This window comes from Coniophora puteana (assembly GCF_000271625.1).
Source record: "Coniophora puteana RWD-64-598 SS2 unplaced genomic scaffold CONPUscaffold_5, whole genome shotgun sequence".
In the NCBI taxonomy this organism is placed as follows: domain Eukaryota; kingdom Fungi; phylum Basidiomycota; class Agaricomycetes; order Boletales; family Coniophoraceae; genus Coniophora; species Coniophora puteana.
The window spans coordinates 445,853-469,641 of NW_006913057.1; the positions used below are offsets into that span (position 1 = coordinate 445,853).

Below are 23,789 nucleotides of genomic sequence, written 5' to 3' on the forward strand. Positions count from 1 at the left end.
TCGCTTCCCTCCATCTCTTTCATCCACAGGTCATCATTTGACAGGTGCAATAACCGTCAGTTGACTGCGGATCCTCAGCTTCACTACAACATACCGCAACGCGCAACACAGCATATTCCGCGGCTCATACCTCAAGCCATACCCTGCATTCCTGTTGCACTATGAACAACAGCACCGAACTTGAACAGCGTTCTCGCTCCCACACCGTCTACAGCCAAGAATCCTCCAAGACGCTTGCCACCCACATGTCCGATTCAGTTTCCATCACGAAGGTGTCGTACGAAGAGCGGCGCGGGTCCGTCGCCTCGAGTGTACTCAGTGTGAACAAGGGTGGTGAAGGGGACACACCCGCATCGTACACGCTGTACAGGGAGAGATTTGTAGGAGTTGCCGGACTGGTGAGTGTTCGCCCTTTCTTGCACGTCTATGGTAAGCTGATGAACGTACGCTGCTCCAGATGCTCCTCGGTATCGTGACCGCCATGCCGTGGCCGTGGTTTGGACCCATATCTACTGCCAGTGAGTAGCACATTCATCATGGCTGCTAACATGACGCTGAAATTCACTGGTGTTCTCCTTCTCCAGCTGCTTCCGACTTTGATATATCCATCGACGCAGTCAACTGGCTTGGCAACATCGTTGCGATCGTATACATACCCGTGTCGTTGATGATACCCTTATTAATTAGTCGGTTTGGGATACGTCGTGTGGTAAGCTCTGATTCCTGTACGCATTGTTTTGTTTGACGTTACTGACCTTTCATTCCTTCATCAAAGGCTGACTTCGGCGTCATCCTTATGCTCATCGGGGCGTGGGTCCGATATGTTGGAACAGTCTCTTCCTTGCCTCCTGGAGGCACATACGCATTGCTGTTCATCGGCCAGGTATGTTGTGCAATGCCATTGTCCAATACAATGGCGGAGCATCTGACCGCAAACATCGTGTTAGATCCTTGCAGCTATCGTACAGCCCATATTTCAGATCATCGGCCCGCTATACTCTGAGAGATGGTTCAGCCTCCAAGGGAGGACTACTGCAACCATGTTGATTGGTATATGTGAGTTTCCTTAACCATGCCATGCGCATATGTAGCTAACGACGGCTTATAGCCAATGCCATTGGGGGAGGCCTAAGTCAGGTCCTCTCGCCGCTGGTCGGCACGCCCAAGCAATCGGTACGTTTGCTCTTCATATCTATCTGTTGATGTGCAGTTTTCTGACGTGCTTTCTGCTGGAATAGATCCTCGTACTAGCTGTCATCACGTCTGCCGTCGCTCCCGCCACGTTCCTGATCGGCGAGCGCCCGCCCACGCCACCAAGTATGTTTCGTTGCATATTGAATGCTTGTGAGTAGAACAATGTGCTAATGCAACACACAGCCTACTCCGGCTCGCAGCCTTCCGAGTCCATAGTTTCCCTCGTCCGTGCGATGCTCGGCATGAAATGCCCCGAACGTGCATACATGTCTTGGCGCGAGCGTCTCGACTTCACACTCATGATCCTCATCTTCGGTGCTCTCGTTGGCGCGTGCGTACAGCTCTCCTCCTTCTCCACTCTATCGTTTTATCTGATCTCGTTGCATGACATATACAGATCCAACACATTCTCCATCCTCTCAGCCGAATACCTCGAGCCCGCGGGGTACAGCGACGACCTCATCGGGCTCATGGGCGCCTCTCTGCTCCTCGCAGGCATCATCGGCGCCATCGCGACCGCACCCCTGTTCGACCGATACCTCACGCACCACTACGGCGTCACGCTCAAGACGCTCGTCCCGCTCGTCGCCGCCGGGTGGCTGTCTCTCGTCTGGGCGGTTAAGCCGGACAACACCGCCGCGCTGTTTGCGATATTTTGCGTTATCGGTGTAGGGTCGATGATCATGCTCCCGATCGGACGCGAGCTGGGGTGTGAGCTGACGAGGAGCGCGGATGGAAGTGCGGCGCTGCTTTGGTGTAGCGGGAGTGCGTTTGGGGTGGTTCTGAATCTCGGTGAGCTTCCTCGTCTCTTTTTATCCCTCCCATCGTTGTCGATGGTTCCCACTTTCTGCTATCATTGTTGGTTATTATGCTGACACGACATGTGCGTTCTACAGCCGAAGGTGCTCTCCGCGCAGGCGCGGACGCGAGCCCGCCGTATAACATGCGGAACGGCATCATTCTGCACGGTGTCGTCATCTGTGTATTCGGCGCGACTGTGTTCGCCCTGCAGGCAAAGCAGGTGCGCCGCCAGATGGACGAGGCGATGCAGCAGGGAAGGCACTCCGGCGCGGTGGAGGAGGCGTAGAGCGACAGATTGACTAGAGCGGAGAGGAGTTATGCATCTTCGATGGGCGTGCCGCGTGGCTCTGGTGCACTTGTTTGTTGTGCAGGGGTCTGTTGAGGTTCTGCTCCGCTAGAGGAGCGCAGAGCTTTCGTCGTTCGGAATTTGTTGTTTTCTTGCTCTTAAACAATTGCTTGTTTGTAGCATAATCACGCTTGTATTATATATTGTTTTCACTACAGAATAGAAACTTCAGTCCACCATATAGATGAGCGGGAAGAACGCGATTCGTTTAGCAGGCGTAAACCGATGCCCGTCATCATGCCAAGTGAGTAGACCGTCGCATCCCCTCCTTGTCTTAAACCTCGATGTTATCCGCTATAATCAAACTTTGTAGCGTCATTTGAGATTAGAACACAAGATATTCCATATCTCATGCTTTGAACGTTCGACGATGATCAAGTCGCTCTAGTCAAGTATGAAACTTGGTATGACATTGAGAAGGGGAAAGTGACACCATGATCCTCTACGTCCTTGCGAGGACATGCCCAGCGTTCAAATATTCTGTGTTATATGAGTTAGTGAAGAATATTGCTACAGAGATATGGTAACAGATTCAAGTGCTCATTAACATTGGTCACAGTAGGTCCGAACTGTCGCTCAGTTTGGTAGGCTAACACTTCGATGCATCTCAACCAGCGACAAGTGATCTAGACATGACAGCTTCGTGTCATGTTCTTTGGTCTTTTGTTTTCATATCATTCAACTTGCCATCTCTTGATTATAATACTCCGTGACAGTACGTGGCTGCCGCTGCCCGGGCAGTATCCATAATCAAGGCCCTTACGCGTGCAACCTTGGCCGAAAGAGGCTGAACATGTTCAGCTCGCATGGCCTCTTTGCGCTTAGCCACGCCTCTCACAGGACGTATCCACCGCTTCTCACCATCAAGATCACTGACTGCTGGGCAATCGTAGTACGGCCTCCATAAACATACATTCCTCACGTCGAAACGCGGGCATGCCTCTGATGCACCGGAGATACATCTATCTGTGCATCAAGGACTCGACCGTCAATTTCGCATGGTGCGTGGAAGGTCGTAGGGGCGCCCTGTTTCGGTGGCTATGGTGCCGGGCCGACTCGTTTCATCACATTGGAAAGAGGTAACAGACGACCCGTCGGAACCGCTCGCTCCAATCTTCCGATTGGAGGCACGGTTCGTCTGGGCGTCTTCATCTCGCACGCTCTTTGGGCCCAGATGGAACTGCCTCTCAAGGACTGTCACCAGGTTCGTAGCATCACTGTGTCCTTCCGTCCATGTCCTGAAACGCGTAAAGCACATGTGAAAAATCCCTTCATGGGATGTGCATTATCAGCCGGTCCTCCGGCGGAAGCCCACGATTGTGAAGTACCTCGTTTAGAACGTAAGTATTTCGAGCCCGATGACGATAGTAAGCAGCTTCAGGTCGCCAGATATGATGTGCATGGTATGCCTCTGATCCGAGACCTATCCTAATCGTGCATAGGGGAAGGTTTCAAACTAGGATACTGGCACATACAGGCTCAATTACGTCTACCGGGTCCTTTCAAGTAGGGTGATGACTGGAGCGGAAGGCGATGATGGTATTGCAAAAGGTGTCCTCAGTTGATGGTTTCGCTAGGACGGGGATAAGAGAGAAGTTTCATATGCAGCCTGCCTCGCCACTTCTTCAAACGCCGCATCGGGTGTTTTCTGCACGTGAATATACATGACATGTGGGAGAAGCAATTCGCCATATGAACTATAGATAGATCGACTGGCCACCTCTCGATCTCTAAACGAAGTTACTGAGAGATTTAGGCTTAGAGATCCTCTCAGCGTGCTTTCACAGAGATACGCTCATAGTGACTCTTGTACTTGTCCATCATACATGTACGTTATACGAATTATCAACCTAAATGTGTTAATTCGATCTCTCCTTCGGCGGACGCTGGTACCATAGATGTTGACGCCGAGCCCCTGTTGACGGGATTCGTACTGGACACCAAACGTGCAGGTCTGAAATTTCGTGTGGCAAGGACCAAATGGCTGCCGAATATCACGGACCCAGCCGTAAGGAACACCGTTATGATGTCTATGTATTCCGACTAGAAATTCCATCTTTCGTGAGTAAATCGGCAGGGTGGTCCCACATACGAGCTAGCTATATAACTCACGGACAGGCTGAGATACATGCCGGTTGCCACTGCACAGGCAGTAAAACATCTATGACGTAAAATGAATAAGCAATGAAGCCAATGTCAATCGTCGTTTATAGCGGAAGATAACTCACGCCAAAAAGTATATAATGCTGTCTCTGAGCAACATCCTCACTGTTGCTTGCAGAGGATTTATTTTCCACCTTTCTACGTCTACTCTTAACCTCTTAAAGACCGAAAACAGCGCCAAGGAAAACATCATGAGTTCATAGGAGAAAATGGGAACATATACTGCTGTTAACACTCTCCCAGAGCTGGTGAAGGCGCACATGTGCCATGAGCTGATGAAAGGGGCGAGAGGACGGTTCGTGTAAGCAATACTACGCAACCACACAAATACCGCCACCAGCATCCCTGCCATCTCTGCCAAGAGGAGGGTGAGAGTAAACGCGAGTAGCTTCCTGGAGTTGTTATACATAACGTAAAGCCGTAGTTGCATAATCACTGCAGTAAGATAAACTCAGGTAATTAGCTCAACACAAAGGTATGAATGACGCGTACTTTGAGTCGACCACACGCATATTATTGGCCCAAAGACGGTGACTAGCTCGAAATTCTTGCCTGTAGATTATAGCATGTTAGCAGGTGGATAAACGAGTTGTTGAATGTCCTACAACTGAGCGGGGGGGGAATAAAAAGACGCCCAAACCATTATCAGCTATCCGACATAGCTCTATGAAGATCTTACGCCTGAGAATAAGGTGTTAACCGATGCGAAAATAACCGACACAGTCCGCTTTTACATACTTTGGTTGTGAACGATGCGTTGATAGACACTGCTCCATGTCAACGAATTTTATCGTTAGAAACATCTCAGTAGAATCACCTACGTAGAATGTTGAGACTACAAATTGAGTGAGATTAGTGAGATACGAGAGCTGTTATAAGCACTTACACCATCATAGCATCTCCCATGTACCGGTTCTGCGAGTATTCTGTATCAGGATAAATGGTGAATAAACTCAAATGCGTACCACAAGATAGAAAAAAGTGACAAGAGAGAAAGGCCGTTTCTTAGTGGAGACTCAGCGCATTGAAACATCGCGTGAGAAGAACAATTGATAGCAGGCCTAGAACTCACCCATATATATCGGATCTTGAATAGGCAGTCAATATGTCACGATTATATGATGAAAACGGTCATGTATACCTCATCATCGAAGCTTTGAACTGTTCATAAATCGCGTTTTATGTCAACATTACAAACCAGCTGACACTTTAAGCTCTGACCATGATCGTAAACTGTAACAACAGCTGCAGAGACTGAATAAGCAGATTCATATTTAGTATAACTTCTCCACTAGTGTTAACACTTCTGAAGGAGAACATACCTTGACAAAGTCCCGTAGTTTGTATCATATGAGCAGTTTGAAGGAGAAGTCCGAATAGGTATTCCTGCTCTTGCTGCTGCGACGCAACCGAATTCGCCATTATGAAACAGGGAAAATTCTTCGAAGCCAAGTAAGCTAATAAGGAAGCGAAAATATACCAGGGGGTATTTAAGTGCTGAGAAAACGGAGCGATTGTTTCACTCCTCTACCGCCCGCTCAATTCAATGGGAATCTCATTTTCAGTGCCAGGAAGTTTTCCGGGCCGATCGTCCAATGTCAGTGATGCATGGCCGCCTGAGATAGCAATTTTAGTACCGCTATAAAAAGAGGTCCAAGAGTCTTGTGACGCTCATATGGCATATTGTGCGGTTGATCGCTATGGCTAAGCACGGATCGCCACTTTGTTAGCGACCGTTCTCTGTGGAAATTTCAGGTCTCACTTAACAGCGAATATAGCTTCTATAGTTATCCAACATTGATTACAGGCGTACTTGTGTGATGATCTACCAGGACACAGGAAAATAACGGTACGGACGGATCGGAGAGGAAATGTAACAACACTCCAGGGAATTGTAGTAGTGCATCATCGCCGTCAATAATTCTGGCCTGTGCATTTCCAAGGCTCGGATACTGCCCTGGGTCAATGAGAGCGAGATTCAGGGGAGACCTTGGAGATCTTCGGTAACTAGATGTAACCGGTGGCAGGGTTTCATATTCAAAGGGACTGTTAGGACGCCGAGCCAGCTTTACCGGGGAATAACAATATTCTTTAACGTGTCTATCTGCCATCTTTTTGAGCTTATTTACGCGGTGGGCATGTCTTGTGGAAGAAGGATCGCTACCCCCTCTGTCAAGCGAAGTAGATGAACCAATACTTTCAATGCATTCTCGAGCCTCACATTTTTCATTCTCACTATTTTACTGTGGTATCTAAACAATGTGATAACGCATGTCAGCTGTAGCCAGTTACCGCCGGTTGTTGAACCAACAGACTCTCGATATTTGTGGAGCCTGTCGTATCGTTGCTGCAATTTGAATGATTCCGAGTTTCCATTTCTGCACCCTCCCCTAAGACTGTATCCAGCCTGTGAAGGGGCGTGTTTTCCGCTTACCTCTTGATAAGGCCACAAGTTATCTCGACCAGATCGTGGATATCAATAATGCCTCTTCCTGAAGTAAAAATCCTTGTGTCCTTTTCACATTGGCATGACTTACTGTAAATCTATGTGTAATTGCTCTCCAAATACCTCTGTCCAAAAGCTGGCCGCCGCCCGAACGTTGTGAAACAGAACACTGTGATGTCCAGGGCCGCAGTACATCCCCGTCGGGTCAATTTTGGTGCCCAAACGCGCTTAAATATTACCACATGCTGTGTTAGCCTTAAAATAGACATCGCTAGTGCCGGTGAGTACTTGAGTGCCCGAGAAATTGCATTTTCAGAAACTTCGAGCTTTGGTGAGGGGTCCATTCACACTTTTCCTAGCACTGTTTGCGAGATCCGCTTGTCTGAGTGCTTGACTTCACGGCCTTTCAATATCTCACCTGTAGCAGAACTTAGGGGCTGGAAATGCATTGCGGGAAGGGGAACAGACGACCAGGTTTGGTGCCTCGACTAAATATAGTACTAGTGTTCGGTTTCTCTTCCGCGTACAAAGGCTGTGATCAGGGTTTCTTTTCCATTCTCAATCTAGATCGCCCTACTCTTGAATTTGAAACGCGCCCCTACAAGGGTTTTGGACGGAACCGATTGATCGTCAAGGCTCGCCTGCCGAAATGCGGATACGATGGGTTCACTAGAAGCACCCAGAAGATAAGACCGCAAGCTTCAAGGTGTGAGAAATCCCCAGAACTTAGAATGCCGACCGTAGAATGGCCGCGTGTTGTTCTATCGGGCTGTCCCTTTCCCTGTTGTTGATTAGTTATTTGTGCCACTGCATGACTATAAAGACTACAACTTCCCTCCCGACTCGTTCTGTCTCATCCTGCATAAGCCAGAATGTCCCCCTGGCCCTTAGTGTCTCTGACATATTACTTGGTATGTAGAGTAACAACTTTACAGCTTAAACTGTTCTATGTGAAATATCATCTTTATACAGTCTAATTCAAGACTTTCTGAAACGGGGAACACAAATCCGCTCGAAGGATGTTCTATTTCCAACCCTATCAATACCGATGAATCGTCAAAGACCCTTACGATGCAAACTTTCCACTCTAGCAATAACCCTTCGTTTGGCGTACATGAAAGCAATATGCACGGCAAGTCGCCCATACCGTACAAGCTTGACAAGAGGAGGTTCCAAGGGCTAATTGCACTCGTAAGTTCCAGCAATTCATTCAATGATATCAGAATTATGTACATGGACACGTCATTGTAGGTGGTGCTTGGGATCGTCTCCGCCATGCCATGGCCATGGTTCGGACCTATAGCTACCGCAAGTAAGCAAATCTCTGCTCACCATCAGACTCAAAATCTCATTATACGTCTTGTGTTATGAAATAGCTGCTTCTCAGTTCTCCATATCCGTCATCCAGGTCAACTGGCTCGGAAATATTGTCGCGCTCGTGTACCTTCCCGTATCGTTGACAATTCCCATGTTTATCAGTCGTTTTGGGATACGAAGAGTGGTGCGTTTTGGTCCCGACCCAATTTTGCTTCTATGATCAATACTTCGCTTGCACTCCCTCAAGGCTCACTTCGGCGTCCTTATGATGATTATTGGGGCATGGCTCCGATTCGCCGCAACAGCTATATATTTACCCCCTAGTGGTGCCTACTTGCTTCTATTCCTTGGTCAGGTGGGCTTACGTCTCTAATCTAGCGCAACATTTTAAGCACTATAACATAGGTTGACAGCTAATAGCGGGTGTCGTGCAGCCAATATACCAAGTAATTGGCCCCTTATACTCTGAGAGATGGTTCAACCTCGAAGGGAGGACGACCGCCACCATGTTAATTGGCATAGGTATGTGCTTGACTTTCAGACCCCTTAATATACGTAGTGATGACGCTCAAACCGTTGGTTAACAGCGAATCCTGTGGGAGGTGGTCTGAGTCAGCTCCTCTCGCCGTTAGTGGGTACGCCGAAAAGATCGGTATGTTTTTGTTCCCCTTTCTATGTCATGATCCGCAGTGTATGACACGACAGCTTGGCTCGGAAACAGCTTCTCGTCCTCGCTATCATCTCCACTGTTGCATCTCCAGCCACTTTGTTAATTGGCGAGCGCCCTACCATACCACCTAGTATGTCTTTCAGCCTAAATTAGGGATAGTACATGCTGGCAAAGGTTCAGGCTGACACCACACCCATATACTGTAGCCTACTCCGGCTCAAAGCCCTCTGAGTCGATTTCATCCCTTATCCGCGCGATGCTCGGCATGAAGTGCTCAAAGCGCGCATGTATGTCCCCGCGCGAACGTCTCGACTTTGCACTTATAGTCGTGCTCTTTGGTGTCCTCGTCGGCGCGTACGTAACATTTATCGCCCGCGCACTCTCAATTACACGTCGCTCACTATTTCCATTACAGAACCACTGGGTTCTCCATCCTCTCCGCACAGTACCTTGAACCCGCTGGATATAGCGATAATATCGTTGGCTTTATGGGAGCCACATTGCTCCTCGCTGGCATTGTGGGCGCCATTGTTACCGCACCGCTGTTTGACCGCTATTTCACGCACCACTACGGCATTACTATCAAAGTGCTTGTCCCGCTCGTCTCTGTCGGGTGGCTTTCGCTTGTCTGGGCTATCCGCCCGGATAACGCTGGCGCACTGTTCGTTATTTTTGCGGTCATTGGGGCGGGTTCCGTTATCATGCTTCCGATTGGGCTCGAGCTTGGGTGCGAGCTGACGCGAAATGCGGATGGGAGCGCCGCAGTGCTGTGGTGTAGTGGAAATTTATTTGGTGTCATTATGATTCTTGGTGAGCTGCGTCATCCTCTTTATCATTATCCCCGCCCATCTATCTTCCACGCCTTCCTTGATACCTTCGTCGCTTACTGCACCCGTGAACTTACCTAACCCATGTCCTCATTCATGCAATATTTCATCTACTCTACAGCTGAAGGCGCCCTCCGTGGGGGTGAGGACGCGAATCCGCCGTATGACATGCGAAAGGGCATTATATTGCAGGGTGCTCTTGTTGCAGGATTTGGCGTGACTGTGTTTGGGCTCCGGGCACAACAGACGCGGAGACAAATAGACAAGGATATGCAGGCAGACGGTGAGAACGTTGTTGACGTCAAGTGCACAGACGAGGCGGAGGGAGAATTGTAAGGTGTTAGCTCATTCTGTTGGAAATTGGAATTCAAGTCGCTGGGGCTCGCCGACACAGTGCGAGCGTGGTTTGTCCCGGGCAGGAGAATAGCCCGAAGGGAAACCGCGTAAAGATCAGCATAGTGTAATACATAGACTATATACTGTGGCTAATGTCCTCTAAAGTACGTAGTTTCGAGAAACTTTCGTAATCACGATTTAGAATACATTCCGTAAAATTTCATGTGTATGTGGTTGTTTACATGCATGCGTGTCGGGAGTCTGTCAACTTGTCACGGCAACGAAACTGTTATGTATGTAGTTCTGCTTACCATTCTATTGCAAAGAGTTGAGCGTGTGAGTACCCTAGTAGAATTTAGTTAGTACTTTAGGAAATTAAATGTAATATAATGCTTCCCATGCAACCAATTATGTACTACGAGAAGAACATGGAGACGTGCTGGCGATTAATATTTGCCTGCGCGTCTCCACGTTCCTTGACGTATTGAACATACCACTGCTCTGACCAGAATCGCTTCAGGAGTTTCTGGGCTTATCCGTCCTCTTTACCGAATAGATTTTTATCGTCCATGGTTGGTTTGAACTTCGTAAACTCGCGTTCCCACTCGTGGGAAAGGCACTATGGATGATAAGCGTGAGAAAATATTAGGCAATCGCCGAAAGCGCAAAAAGCAAGCCGTTTCATCAGATTTCTTCAAAGAGCGACGACAGGCAAGCTTAAGGGTGCATGTACCATATTCTGTTCATTTTCGGGATCCTCCCCCTCACCCTCTGGAGCTTTGCAGACACTTTGGCTGCTGATGGAGATGGATGCAATGTGGGCGATACGGGGGCGTCAGCAAGAACAGCATCGACGAGTGTTAACAATCGAGTACTTAATACAATGCAATAACATGTGGTGACATTGATGGCGACTGCTTCAATCCGGGTGTAACAAAACCCAGAGTGAAGTGAGCTATTCCTTCAGCATTCTTGGCGTGCCTTCATACATGGCTCTAAACTGAAGTAAGACTTGCGATGCCTTCTGGTTCGCTCCAAGTTCCACTATTACTAGTATTCGGGGTAGCTCGAAGTATTTAGCTGGGCCTCGCCAGGGTTAGCGATTTCAGGGAATTATGAACGTGTTCTGACGATTGCAATGTCATAAAAGATGACCCACATGTGGCCCCTGCCTGGTTGACCGAGGGACACCGCCCGGAGCGTTTGGTACCGGCACACGACGATGGACTTGGGGAGCTTAACCCCAAAGTAGGGTAGTGACTTCCAATTCAGGGGCGTATTTGTTTGGCGCGAGCAAACACTTGACCGCGGTTCCACGCGCTCCGCGATCCTGCCAACGCTGCCGCAACCTTGACCAGCTCACTTGTGCTCGCTCTGGTCACCTGAGTGCGTCTTCTACATCCATCGACATCCCGCACGGTTAAGAAGTGGGTCAAGGTTGTTTTTGACTCAAAGCTTACCTCGGAGACTACAGGCTTGTGCTTACAATGCTCTGGGCGCCAGCTCGTCATTAGCCTTGCCGCCTTTCCTCCGCCGCGGCTTCATGCGCGAGTTTTCAAGTCGATGCGTTGGCAGCTTTCGTGTCGTATGGATGTACATGCCTCCACCCTTCTTCGCGTCATGATGATACGGCAACGACGCGATGCTAACAGACCTTGGCTATGTCCTCCGCAACACCTACTCGTTGTCGACGAACTTCTCACACGGAAGGCCGAGTTCTGCGCGGTGTACGAAGCAGCGCATATAAGGAGGACCGCTTGGAGGGCTCAAAACCGACTTCAGCGTACCTTTGCCATCCCTCAATCTATTTCAAGCACCCTTCAAGATGTTCGCTTCTAAGGCCTTGGCTTTTGTCGCCCTCGTCGTTGCTGCCAACGCAGCTTCGGTCCCCACTGGTACTCAGACCGGCACTGGTACGTGACCGTGGCAATGTTTTAGTCCTTTGGTTTACTCTTCGATTTCAGGGTACTACCACTCCTCAAATGGTGTCGCAGGCGCTTGCGGCGCTGTAACCAAGGACACTGACTTGGCTGTTTCCATCGCCGGCAAGGTCTTCGATGCATCCCTCTGCAACAAGGATATCAACGCCTCCTGTTCGTAATCCTCCCCCTTTTCGCTTCCTGTTAGATTCAGAACGCATACTGAGTGAATTGCGTGCGATACGCTAGACAACGGAAAGAGCGTCACCGTGAAGCTCACCGACATCTGCAACGGTTGTGAGGCCACCGACCTTGACTTCACGCCCACTGCCTACGGCAAGCTTGCTGATCTCTCCCAGCTCAAGCTCGAGAACGTGACCTGGTCTTTCGCTTAAGCACACGTCTGAAACACTGCAGTGATACATAATTATTGCTATTTATCAAGCTTATACTCCGGATAAATCAGTTATTCAGTATGTAGAAGTTAATGAAATAGCTTATCATAGGCGCAATGGAGCATTGAATCGAGCGTGAGCCATTTCTTTGTTTGCTAATGGCAACAATGTATTCGTCTTCTGGACCATGTTACCGGTTGCATACGATACCTATGGAATCCAGGTGAACTAAGATGTCAGGATATACAATTAGCTGCTTACCATGTTAGCATAGTACTGTAGTACTTGTGCCGTGTTGCTTAGCCATAAAGCAGCGTGAAGGTTGATGCATGATGGGTCATCGCATTCATCACGGGCGCCTAAACTCGGATGAGGCCGGAGGTTTAAGCCCAGCGTGAAAGCACTAGCGCCAACCTTAGCCTAGTCCAGACAACAAATAGAAGTCCTGTAGGAACTTGGAGACCTCATGTGGGTAGTTACTAAGGGAAAACATTGCCGTGTCGTGGAGCCGGAGCTTACAAAGGTACTTATCTGATGGAATGTCAGAAATAGAGTCGGCGGCGCTTAAAATTTGGGGCTCGAACGCGAGCCTAATTTCAGATGGTCGAGAAATTTCAGGAGACAGAAGAGGCTGTAGGATGTCATGTATAACAGATTCTCTACCAAATACCACACTTGATATGAGGTCTTCTAGACGCGGATATGCAAGTCGAAGCACGAGAGCGTCTTAGTCATCCATGAACATTGCATGAATCACCTGGAGATGGGATATAGGAAGCAAATTCTCACCATCCTCGACAATTTACAGTACGTATACGGTAAGCGTGATGCTACTCCAAGTAAGTAAATGCAGCAGGTGAGATGTATATATGCTTCTAAGACAAATAGTTTTAGGCGCCGTACCACATATAGTGACACTGTCCGTAACGTGCTGTTCCACGCCTGTCAGTAGAAATTGCCCTCTCAGTTATCTCATCTCCTCGGCTGAGCGTTCTGACCGATTCGAGTCTCAGGCCCTTCTTTGTAAGCCCCGATTTTGCAATTATCAGTGTGTCTATAAGCGGCTAAGAAACATCCCCGATGGCCACATGTTTGTCATACCGTAGCTGGCCTTGTTTTGTCGGGAAGCGATACATGTTGAGCACCCAGAATTATTGAGGCCCGCCAGCTTCCACGCTCAATCCGCGTGTTATTCATGCTAACCTGGCGTCGGGTGAGCCTCGAAGCCTTCATTTCGCCCCTCATTTCAATCGCATCAAAATTAAAGACTTCGCGGGTGAGGATCACGTACTTGCCTTAGTAACTGCCGATAACAATAGAGACTGATTAATTTACAGCTGCGGACTCGTATCCGGGATTCACGAACGCCGAAAGGCGACTAGTCATCTCATTCATCATATTTCAAAGATGGGCTAATTCCAAGCAGATTGGGAAAGATCACACTCCCGCGTTTAAACAACGTGTCTGACATCCCCGCCGTCCGCATCATCGCGCAAAAAGGTATATACCCGTTACCGTCTATGGTAACTGGGTTAGAGGGTCTCACTAACGTCCCAGTTCTTCGCGGTGCGATTGAAAAATCGGCTCTAGTCATGTGACTGGTGCCTGCAGCGCTGCCATTTTCTGCATTGAGACAAGTTATTGTCAGACAATCGCTTTTGTGACACTGCCCTTCCCTTTAATTTGTCCCCTTGATAACAATGTACGACCTTATTTAGCGAAGTACCAGCCAAGTTCGTCGTTTACCATGAAGCCTTCGTCAGCAGCATAGAAGCTCCCGCATTGCCAGAGAATCTCTTCCACACAGTAGTATGTTATCGACGAGTTTGCAGTCAGGAATGGTTTCGAAGTTGGTAACAGCCAGCTCAGCTGTGTACGGTAGTGTTGTACGCCAAACCTACTATTATCCTTATACACAGGCTGGACGTCGCTGACATAGTAAACAATCCGGAACGTTCACAATGGATATTTTCAAGTTCGCATTGTCTGGACACCATCATATCACCGTGTGGTATTCGTAGGATATGATTGAAGATATAAATCCGGATGACATCCTTTCCTTGAAGGTCCGGTCACTTCCCATACAATAACGGTTGTGAACGAGCCACACCTGAGCGTCAAGGACCCAAAGAGAAAGTACATCGGCGCGTCAGACGCTTTCTGAAAATATTTACTACTATAAAGGTAAAAGGTAACGGGCTTTGCCGTGCACTGGAGCGCGGCGCTATCAATTTTTGAGCAATAGCTTTATTTTATTATATTTATGAAACACTTGTTTAACCTACAGCGCGCGACGAAAATTACACTTAAGAACATTAGAATTTCCGCTGTCCTTGTAAATCACTAGTATCTAGTCAATCATGTTCTGGGTAATTTCATGGAGATACTTCCACCAGGGAGCCGTACAAGTAACAGTGCTGATTATAACTTTCATGTTGATATGTAGTATATGCATCTCAGTCTCAGTTAACCCGACAGACGCAGGCTATTTGGTAAAGTAGCCACAGTAGGTGGCAGGTGCTGTGGTGTTATTACGAGCGCGTACTGAGCTCTCAAGGATGATCTCGCCACAGCCTCTTTTTCCTTTAAGAGCTGTCACTGGATGCGTATCACTCTTGTTTAGATATGTACACCACTTCTTTCTTTTTCCCACAAACACCAAAGTTTTCCTCTGAAAGACGAATAATTTATAAGGCGCCGGTTAAGACAATAGCTTCAGGAACGATCATGATTTGTACGTTCCGAGCCCTACATTTATCCAGCCGCTCACCAATACGCGTGTAAGCCGTAATGGCGTTCCCGGAACAGCTTCCGGAGTCACGGTAGGAAGCCACCGAACAGCCTCGCCGCACTACCTATGCGCACCGTGACGGCGCACACCAGGCGCGCCTTCACCTCCTGCTGCATGGATGCCTCGTGCTCAGGTGTCCCTTGCCCTTACCAATGCGTTTATTGGGAGAGAATCTGGGTGTATAAAAGCTCTGTGCTCGACATGGCTGGGACGTTAGATACTTCAACCGCTGACCCAGCTCCTCGCTTTCCGTTACTTATCGCACCCATCCAGTCACCATGTCCGGCAACGACCGCATGCAATCAACCGTGCGAGCATACTTTATCCTTACCAAATATCAATTGCCCTAACTATTTCAGGTCGTCTCCATAGCTCACCGATTCATACTTCTCGGCTCCTTCCGATGTCAACGATGGCAACCAAGAATGGACTGATGAGCCCATGTCGATGGTAAGTGCAGGGACTATGCACCGTGAGTAATCTGAGCTCACGCTTTTGTACATGTAGTACGACGAACCAGAGTCCGAGTCTAACTTACTAGAGCAAGGAATAGAGACCACGGTATGTAATCTGGATTTTTTTTGTAATAAATTCATGAACTTATCATTCCCATTTTCTCTCTATCCTAGCACTTTCTCATTGAGGAAGCGGTCAATAAAGCCCTTTCAGACATGCCTATCCGTCTCATTGACACGGAAACGGGAATGCTGCAAGACCACGGCGCTATCAAAGACAACATCATGAATCATCCCGATATCACGTCCATAACGCGTGGCGACGTCCTGAGCCAAGACCTCCAACGTGCAGGAATTTCCCTATATGCCTCGGAATCTATCGATTCTATTGCAAGCTTCTTCTCGAAGCAGCAGAAGCTATCTCTCGGACGCTCCGCCTACGACTTGAACGTACCATACGAGCTCTTCAGCAACTTCTTGAAGATCGCCTTAGCAAAGGGCGCTGCAACAAACATGCAGGTCGAGTCTCTCGTATGGAACAGGGCCAGCGTCCTCGCAGGACACGACCTCCCTCGCACAGGAATCCTCCGCTCCCTTGTTCTAGAGGTATACAAGCATATTGCTCGCGTCGTCGAGTTCACGAGAGGAAATTTGGATGGCCGTGTCCGCAACCTTCTCTCCTACGCCATGTTTTCTCACCGCTGGCTCAAGCACGAAGAGGTCCTGTTTTCAGACTTGAAGCTGGAAGCCAGCATTTATAAAGTCGATCTCGCAGGCCGACGATTGCGTGGTTTGAAGAAGCTCCGGGAGTTCTGCTGCACAGCGTGGAAGCACGGTTTCCGGTGGGCCTGGGCGGATACATGTTGCATCGACAAAGGGAGTAGCAGCGAGGTGCAGGAGTCTATCACGTCGATGTTCAATTGGTACCAAAATTCTGCGCTCACTATCGTCTACCTCCATGATCTCCCCGATCCGAGCCTGGCCCAAAGAAAAGCAGTAAGTTGCCTTCCACGTTCCCTGTCGCGCTTGACCGCCAGGGCCCTCGCCTCAGCCCGAGAAGATGTCCTCCCCGACAAGGATGCCCTAGACGCGCTTCTACGCCACAGGCTCGGCCACTGTGAATGGTTCTACGGTGGCTGGACCTTACAGGAACTACTTGCGCCGAAGACGCTTCGCTTTTACTCCAAGAACTGGCGAACCTTGGAGCGTGCCGATGACTCCCGACGTCTCTTCAACCAGAAGGACGACCCCGAATGGCTCGCATCCATCAAACGCGTTACTGGAATCGAAATTGGATATCTCACCTCAGACGGGTTCAGTCCCGGCCTCGCTAACTGGGACGTCAAGCACAAGTGGGCAGAAGAGCGCGAGACGGAGCGTCCAGAGGACAAGGCGTACTGCCTTTTAGGCATATTCGACGTCACGATGGACATTAGGTATGGGGAAGGGGAGAAGGCGCAAAAGCGATTAGACGAATTGATGAGGTGGGAAGGGCCTCAGACGGGGCACGGCCGGAGGACAGCTACAGTGAGAGCGAGCGGAGCAGCAGAGGACCTGGTTCGCGCTGTTTCCTAAGGCTATGTCAGCCATCTTTGATGAATAACTACTTACTCGGGAACACGAGCGTTAGAATGAGATGGAATGTTCTTCGTGATTGGGCGGTTATCGGTTTCTTTATTCGATTGCTTGCAATGTTGGCTGGCTGTATCATAATAATATTTATTTCACTTATGCTGCATATAAATCGCCTAGATACCCGTGCGTACCTCTTATGGTATCATTACTTGGGGTATTTTGCTCTACACTATCGTTGCTGACTGTAAAGAGCATCATTCATTGATGTATTCGTGTTCTTCAGCGGTACATGTCATCAAATTTCATGGTTGTAGTTCACTACATCATTCTCAATCAGAAACGTGATATGAGAGGGAGCACCACCCTTATAACAACGACGCGCCGTCTTTCACGGATTTGCGTGCTAAGATGTAACTCCGCAGACAAAAATGAAGGCTTAAACCTAGGAACCAATCACCGTTATCAAAGAAGCTCAACAGAAACATCGAACGAAGACTTGCGTTTTTCAGAAGTTTTGTATCATCACAGCTTCGCCCTCTCCCGCTTCCCCAGCGCTGTCATTGCAGCAGCACTTCTTTCCCAAGACCAGCCATTGGAGTCCCATTCACGGACAAGGATACCAGCGAGCGCGCTAGCCAGCGCCCGAGGGGATTGCTGGGGTATCTGGTCGGCCTTGAGCACTTTCCCTTGTAGATGATTTTGAAAAGGTGAACAACTCACCAGATGGCCCACTCCGCCCATCTCAATCACGCTCTCGAACCGTCGGCCCGAACGTGGGTCAACCAGCGCGTCTTGAACATTTTTGGGCCTGAAAAGTTCCGCCACATTAAGCGCCCAATTTATCAAGCGGGAGGCAAACGCGGAGTAAAAAGCAGGAGGGCCGATGAAAGAGTGACGAGGGAAAGCGGAAATGAGAGAAGTTGAACGCACACGTAGTCCCCAGCTTCCCCGAACACGACATGTACGGGTAAGCGCCCGCACGTGACGTCGAGGTCGCCAACGGCTTTCGTCGCGCCGTCGCGCTCGCTGTACATGTTCTGTCAAGACAAGCCCACGTGAAACGATATTGAGAAACTTGAGCCTATGAAAACGAACGAATGAGGGCGAAAGCACGTACCACTTCTTCCTCGCGTGTACACGCCAACTCGACCCCTCCCGCCTTATCCTCGCTCTCGCAGACCCCATACTTCACGAAAGCACCCACCACATCGCTATCCCACGCACATCCACCCAGCCGGTGCGACGACGGATCCTTGGTATCGCCCGCCGAATTCTGGGCCTTCTGTTTGGACTTTCGTATGCGGGCATGCAACCGTTCGAAATAAGCGCTTGCATCCGCTCTCGATGGCCATCGGTTCTTGCGCTTTGATGCGACGGCGATGAGGTCCTTGCGCAGTGCTTCGATGTTCTTGTTTCCGTCTGGACCTGGGCTGAGCAGGGGTTCGACAAGGATGAGGGTGCGGAGGGGGAGGAGAGGATGTAGGTTTGAGAGCGTCGAGCTGTTCCGTGTGTTCATTTAGGTCACCACGGCCGATGAAGAAGGGTTAGTTTATGGTTCGTGTGGTGATGACCAAGGTGAGGGGTGCGCATATATCCACGATTGGAAGGATAGCGAGATGCATACACCGATAAAGGGAGTGTGAGGCCGCAAGAGGACCGAAGGGGGGTGGAGGAAAAGAGAGAGATAGGGAATCGGAAGGACGTACACAGCAACTCCCCCGAGCGAATGTCCGAGTCCTACCAACTTTATCCCTCTCCGCCAGAAGTCCATGCCAGCGGAGCGCGGTGCGAGACGAATGAATCGGTGAACCGCCTGAGCGTACTTTTCGCATCCCACTGCACGCATATATGCACAGCGAATGGGTACATGTCAAGTTTAGCGGGTCCAGAGTAAGGCAACAAGAGGAATATAGAGGACGTACAGTTCCAGTTTCCAAAGAATGGAGCCCCACGAACGATAGAGCGATTGAGTACCGCGCTCTCGCCGTGGTTCGGACATTCGACGACCCACGCAGTGTCCACCCAAAGCCTGCCTCGCTCCCTCTTCGCCTTGGCATCCGCCTTCACGTCTCTCCTCCCTTCTCCTCCTTTCTTGTACTCGCTGTCGTGCTGTGAGTCACCTTGCCGGTTCCGAAAAATAACCCCAGCTAGCTCTCGCAGCGTCGGCTCCCACGTCTCCTTATGAAACGACGTCGAGTGGAGAACAAGCAGTGTCAATCCTTCCTCTTCGTTCTCCTCTTCTGTACTTGGCGGTGGGCGAGGAAACGTATACCGTTTCGCGATAATGTGTAGGGGATAGACATGGTCTGGTGGGCATATGAACGTCTTCACATCGATTCTCGGCTGAGGATGTGAGGTTGTTGTTGCAGGGGCGGATGTGAATGTACGAGCGGCCTCGTCAACGTCAAAGACAGGAATCGAATATTCCGAACCGTGTGGATTCAATGCAGTGTCGTTGGCGGGCATTGCGTCAATTTGCGCGTTTAGTGGGCGAGCGTTGTGAAATCGTGAGTCTATTATGGGTCGAGGTTTTAAAGTGGAGACGTTCTATAGCAGTGAAATGGGATCGAGTGTACACCGCTGAGACAAAGCTCAAAGACCCAGAGACGAGTCGACAGAAAGTACTAGTAAATGACCACCGGCGCCTCGAAGGCCGGAGCAGGCGATCTCCTCTGCCCGCGGAGCCCGGAGCGTGGGCAAAACTGCAGCAGACAGCTTTGCACGCGACGCGCGGGGTCAGGCGACGTCAGTGAACCATCGATCGCCAACGGCCACTGGTCAACACCGCCATGGAAGGGGTCGGGCATAGGCAAGGACCAGGGGTTGAGGAGGCTGGACGTAGCGGAGGCAGCAAAAGAGCGACGGAAAGAGAGGCTGGGTAGACAGCTCGTCAGATATATAACGTCGGTGTTTGCGAACCGCCGACCCTCCATACAGCCTTCTAGGCCGTCGCATGCCGATAATCCCTTCATCATGCCCTGTGAAAACCGGTTGTTGGGCATTAGGTGTTCTTAGGCAATCTTATGTACCTGACCCAATTTAGGAAACGCTCTATGTGATCTTATGTCGTGTTCTGCAAAATAAAAACCCGTGACCGAGACGCGTCTCGGCTACCATAAACGAGCATAAGATCCCCTAACACTTGTCCCTACGAATAGCAATGGCATTGACGCTGCGCCGTGTGCATGCAGCACTGCAAAAAAAATCGATCACATAAGTCTAACCTGCACCTCGACATGCCCGATCGCGCTGGCAAGCTCCGTAACGCAAAGGCTAACCCTGCCAATGCTGTGGTTCCCAACAAACGCGTCGACTGCATATGCAAGTACTACTATGGCGGCAAACCACACTCGGTTGCCCTGCGAACATTTCGCACACATCTCGGTCTGGCTGAGACTGAGGAAGAACGCGAATATCTCCGAGCTTATAGCAAGGGAAATGCGCGTCATCTCGAGAATCCTTACAGAACGAATCAACCTCTGGCTTCAGGTTCTGGGCAGCAGACTACTGGCGACTCTCGGGACTCTGTCGATCTCGATCAATCTAGTGATCGATCTAGCGCTCTGGGCAAGCATGCACGCGACGACCAAGGCGACGACTCTCGTTCTACTCCAGAGAAACGTCTTCGTGCTGAAGAACCAGAGTATAACTCTGATGAACAGCATGTTGCAAGTTCCCCACCGCCACCAGGCAGTGACAGGGTATATTTTCTCAATCTATCTGATGTCATAGCCGTCTAACTAATTATCTATCAGGGCCCCGAGTTCGAAATGGTGTTGCAAGAAGCTCGTGTATACCCACAGGTAGACGTCGACGAGCTCATCCGTCTCGCTAGAAACCAGAAGTCCAAGAACGCGCTCGGATTCATCAAGAGGATAGCCAATGCCTCCTTAGACGATCCTGTCTCGAAACTGACACCAGAAACAATCGAACGACTGCGTAATCCGCCTCAAGAACCCCCGACGCCTCTCACTCCCCTGCAAAAACACAGCATCAGAAGCTATTTTGCCCTCGAACACTCCTCGAGGGACACATTTGAAAAGATACGAGTGTCGGAAGCCCAGACTTTTGCTGACGCAGATGGCCTTCTCCACTTTGAGGCTCTCGAGAAACTCATAACCGAGATCACTGGTGTTTCATCTATTGAGTTCGACATGTGCTGGGATACTTGTCTGGCATTTACTGGCCCCTTCGAGAACGATCAACGCTGTTCTCAGTGTGGACGACATCGCTATGACCAGGACATTCTCAAGGCCAGTGGAAAACGTGTATCACGCAAATTTCATACGATTCCCCTTGGTCCGATTCTCCAGGCGCTCTTTCGAGATCGACAGACAGCCGAAGATCTCAGCTATCGCGTCAGGAAGACTCACGAGGTCCTCGAAGACGCGATTCGAAACGGGAGGATTATTCAAAATTTTGATGATTATATCTGTGGCACTGACTATATACAATCTCTGATCGAGCAGAAGATCACCGACGATGACATCGTCGTTATGGCCTCTCTCGATGGCGCCCAGCTCCTCAAAACTAGAGGTTCAGACTGCTGGATGTATATATGGGTTATACTCGAGTTCTCGCCCGACAAGCGCTACAAGAAAACTCACGTTTTCCCCGGTGGTTTCATTCCTGGTCCCAAGAACCCTCGTAACGTCGACTCGTTTCTTTTTCCCGGGTATCATCATGTCTCAGCCCTTCAGAGGGAAGGTCTCGGCATCTGGAACGCATCGCAGCAACGTGGATACAAATCGCACATCCACCACTTCCTCGCCACTGCTGACGGACCCGGACTCACATACTTCAACGGAATGTGCGGTCACTGCGGCAAAAACGGGTGCCGCATGTACTGTGGGGTTCTCGGGCGACGCAAAACTCACGGCAAGAATTATTATCCAGCGCTCTCCCGCCCAGATCTGCCGTACGATTTACCAGGATCAAATCACGCTGATATATCTGTCTACGACCTCCCACCCACAGCGTCGACGGACTACTACGACAATCTGAAGAAGATTGTCTCGGCCAAAGGGATCACAGCATACGACAGGGCTAGAAGGGACACAGGGCTAACTAAGCCCAGCATACTGCTCGGTCTACACCCCAAGCACACCCTCCAGGTTCCTCGCTGCCTCGCACCCGATCAAATGCATCTAGTCGGCCTACTAGCTAATCTCTTCGTCGAACTCTGGAGAGGCGAGATCGACCACGGCCTGCACGATCACCCCGAGACATGGCCCTTCGCAGTTCTACGCGACGAGAACGTCTGGGCAGCTCACGGTCTCGACGTTGAGATGCTCGGCATGTATATTCCTGGTCTTTTCGATCACAAGGCCCGCAACATCCAGCAAGAGCTAACGTCGGGCTACAGGACTTTTGAATTTGAGATCTGGTTGCTCGGCTACGTCTCCGCGCTCATGTACGAGCTCCTGCCCCTCGAGTACTGGATGAATATATGCAAGCTTATCCGAGGTTTCCGAATCATCAGCCAACATTCTATTTCTCTGGATGAACTACTCGAGGCCCAGCGCTGCTTTATGTCATTCTACGAAGAGTACGAGCGCCTCTACTATCAAAAACGAGAAGACCGCCTCCATTTTATTCGTCATAGTATTCATCAGGTAACGCACTTGGTCGACGAGACGATCGCAAAGGGGCCGCCTATCTGCTACGCTCAGTGGACTATGGAACGGACTATAGGGAACCTCGGCCGCGAGATCAGACAGCCCTCGAATCCGTACGAGAACTACTCACGAGAAGGCGTCAGACGGTGCGCTAAAAATGGTCTCAAGGCGATGTTTCCCGAGCTAGATCCTCCCCCGACGATGTCCTCGCTGGCTGAAGACGTCGGGGACGGCTATTTTCTACTGAGAGCGCGAGACCGCTACCGTATGTTTCCGACAGGGTCCGCGCACACTGCCTTAGCACGTTACATGGGTCGGGAGCCGCATCGCCTTCGCAGATGGGCCCGACTACACTTACCCAACGGTCAGATCACCCGGTCGGCGTGGCGAGAGAATGCCACGCAGCGAGCGCAGCTTCGGATAGCTCGCAATATCAAGGTAAGCCACATAGATCTCTCTTTTTAATAGGCAAAAGCTAATATATTGCACTGTCAGTACGAACACGAAGGCCGACTACATATTGGAGAAGTAATCTACTACACACAAATCGACATGGCGCCTCCCTCTGACGACCTGGATGCTCCAGAAGACGTTCGCACAGTCGCGGTGATCTGGAAATACTCCGAACCCGATCCCGACCTCCTTCGCATGTCCTCACAGACACTATGGACCTGTCGCCATCTGGGTGAAGAATCCGCGACCGTAATCGATGTCCGTCAAATAAAATCGCTCATTGCAATGCCGCCGCACTGTCCCACCATCCCCAGCACCAGACTTGCCGAAGACCGCTTTTTCCTCGTAGAAAAACCTGGATTTGATGTCGCTACTTACATAGGTGACCCCACAGACCTTCAGAATGACGACCCAGGAGGAGACGATATCGAACTATAGGTATGTTTTGTTGTCTCTCATTCTTATAGCATTATACTCATTCAA

The 23,789-nt window shown here is 49.9% G+C and overlaps 7 protein-coding genes across 7 annotated transcripts; 5 read left to right on the forward strand and 2 right to left on the reverse strand.

Annotated features, from left to right (window-relative positions):
* Nucleotides 1–161: 161 nt before the first annotated feature.
* Nucleotides 162–2,305, forward strand: CONPUDRAFT_164559 (MFS general substrate transporter; the record flags this gene model as incomplete). The annotated part of the gene is made up of 10 exons (XM_007769477.1): nt 162–398; nt 458–518; nt 585–709; nt 776–883; nt 948–1,056; nt 1,109–1,173; nt 1,239–1,317; nt 1,378–1,525; nt 1,592–1,986; nt 2,091–2,305. 10 exons carry the CDS (start codon nt 162–164, stop codon nt 2,279–2,281), a joined length of 1,518 nt encoding a protein of 505 aa, XP_007767667.1. The 3' UTR covers nt 2,282–2,305.
* A 733-nt stretch (nt 2,306–3,038) lies between these two features.
* On the reverse strand, nt 3,039–7,145 carry CONPUDRAFT_72180 (uncharacterized protein; the record flags this gene model as incomplete). The annotated part of the gene is made up of 17 exons (XM_007769274.1): nt 3,039–3,217; nt 3,255–3,283; nt 3,430–3,579; nt 4,174–4,295; nt 4,454–4,502; nt 4,570–4,939; nt 4,997–5,056; nt 5,326–5,339; nt 5,391–5,419; nt 5,577–5,591; nt 5,646–5,665; nt 5,703–5,737; nt 5,827–5,961; nt 6,036–6,120; nt 6,318–6,673; nt 6,939–7,010; nt 7,042–7,145. 17 exons carry the CDS (start codon nt 7,143–7,145, stop codon nt 3,039–3,041), a joined length of 1,824 nt encoding a protein of 607 aa, XP_007767464.1.
* Nucleotides 7,146–8,075: 930 nt separating this feature from the next.
* CONPUDRAFT_122294 (MFS general substrate transporter) lies at nt 8,076–10,323 on the forward strand (the record flags this gene model as incomplete). The annotated part of the gene is made up of 10 exons (XM_007769478.1): nt 8,076–8,141; nt 8,202–8,262; nt 8,327–8,451; nt 8,515–8,622; nt 8,681–8,789; nt 8,855–8,919; nt 8,989–9,067; nt 9,144–9,291; nt 9,353–9,747; nt 9,886–10,323. The coding sequence occupies 10 exons, from the start codon at nt 8,076–8,078 to the stop codon at nt 10,098–10,100; spliced, it is 1,371 nt and encodes a 456-aa protein (XP_007767668.1). The 3' UTR covers nt 10,101–10,323.
* A 1,374-nt stretch (nt 10,324–11,697) lies between these two features.
* CONPUDRAFT_143475 (plant expansin) lies at nt 11,698–12,414 on the forward strand (the record flags this gene model as incomplete). The annotated part of the gene is made up of 3 exons (XM_007769479.1): nt 11,698–12,013; nt 12,065–12,193; nt 12,269–12,414. Exons 1-3 carry the CDS (start codon nt 11,926–11,928, stop codon nt 12,412–12,414), a joined length of 363 nt encoding a protein of 120 aa, XP_007767669.1. The 5' UTR covers nt 11,698–11,925.
* A 3,069-nt stretch (nt 12,415–15,483) lies between these two features.
* Nucleotides 15,484–17,235, forward strand: CONPUDRAFT_164562 (uncharacterized protein; the record flags this gene model as incomplete). The annotated part of the gene is made up of 4 exons (XM_007769480.1): nt 15,484–15,513; nt 15,578–15,655; nt 15,713–15,766; nt 15,835–17,235. The coding sequence occupies 4 exons, from the start codon at nt 15,484–15,486 to the stop codon at nt 17,233–17,235; spliced, it is 1,563 nt and encodes a 520-aa protein (XP_007767670.1).
* Nucleotides 17,236–17,509: 274 nt separating this feature from the next.
* Nucleotides 17,510–19,701, reverse strand: CONPUDRAFT_164564 (uncharacterized protein; the record flags this gene model as incomplete). Its single annotated transcript, XM_007769481.1, has 7 exons — nt 17,510–17,677; nt 17,736–17,898; nt 17,956–18,043; nt 18,166–18,272; nt 18,353–18,734; nt 18,942–19,071; nt 19,158–19,701. 6 exons carry the CDS (start codon nt 19,699–19,701, stop codon nt 17,758–17,760), a joined length of 1,392 nt encoding a protein of 463 aa, XP_007767671.1. The 3' UTR covers nt 17,510–17,677; nt 17,736–17,757.
* Nucleotides 19,702–21,005: 1,304 nt separating this feature from the next.
* On the forward strand, nt 21,006–23,744 carry CONPUDRAFT_53544 (uncharacterized protein; the record flags this gene model as incomplete). Its single annotated transcript, XM_007769127.1, has 2 exons — nt 21,006–23,291; nt 23,349–23,744. 2 exons carry the CDS (start codon nt 21,006–21,008, stop codon nt 23,742–23,744), a joined length of 2,682 nt encoding a protein of 893 aa, XP_007767317.1.
* Between the last annotated feature and the right edge of the window lie 45 nt (nt 23,745–23,789).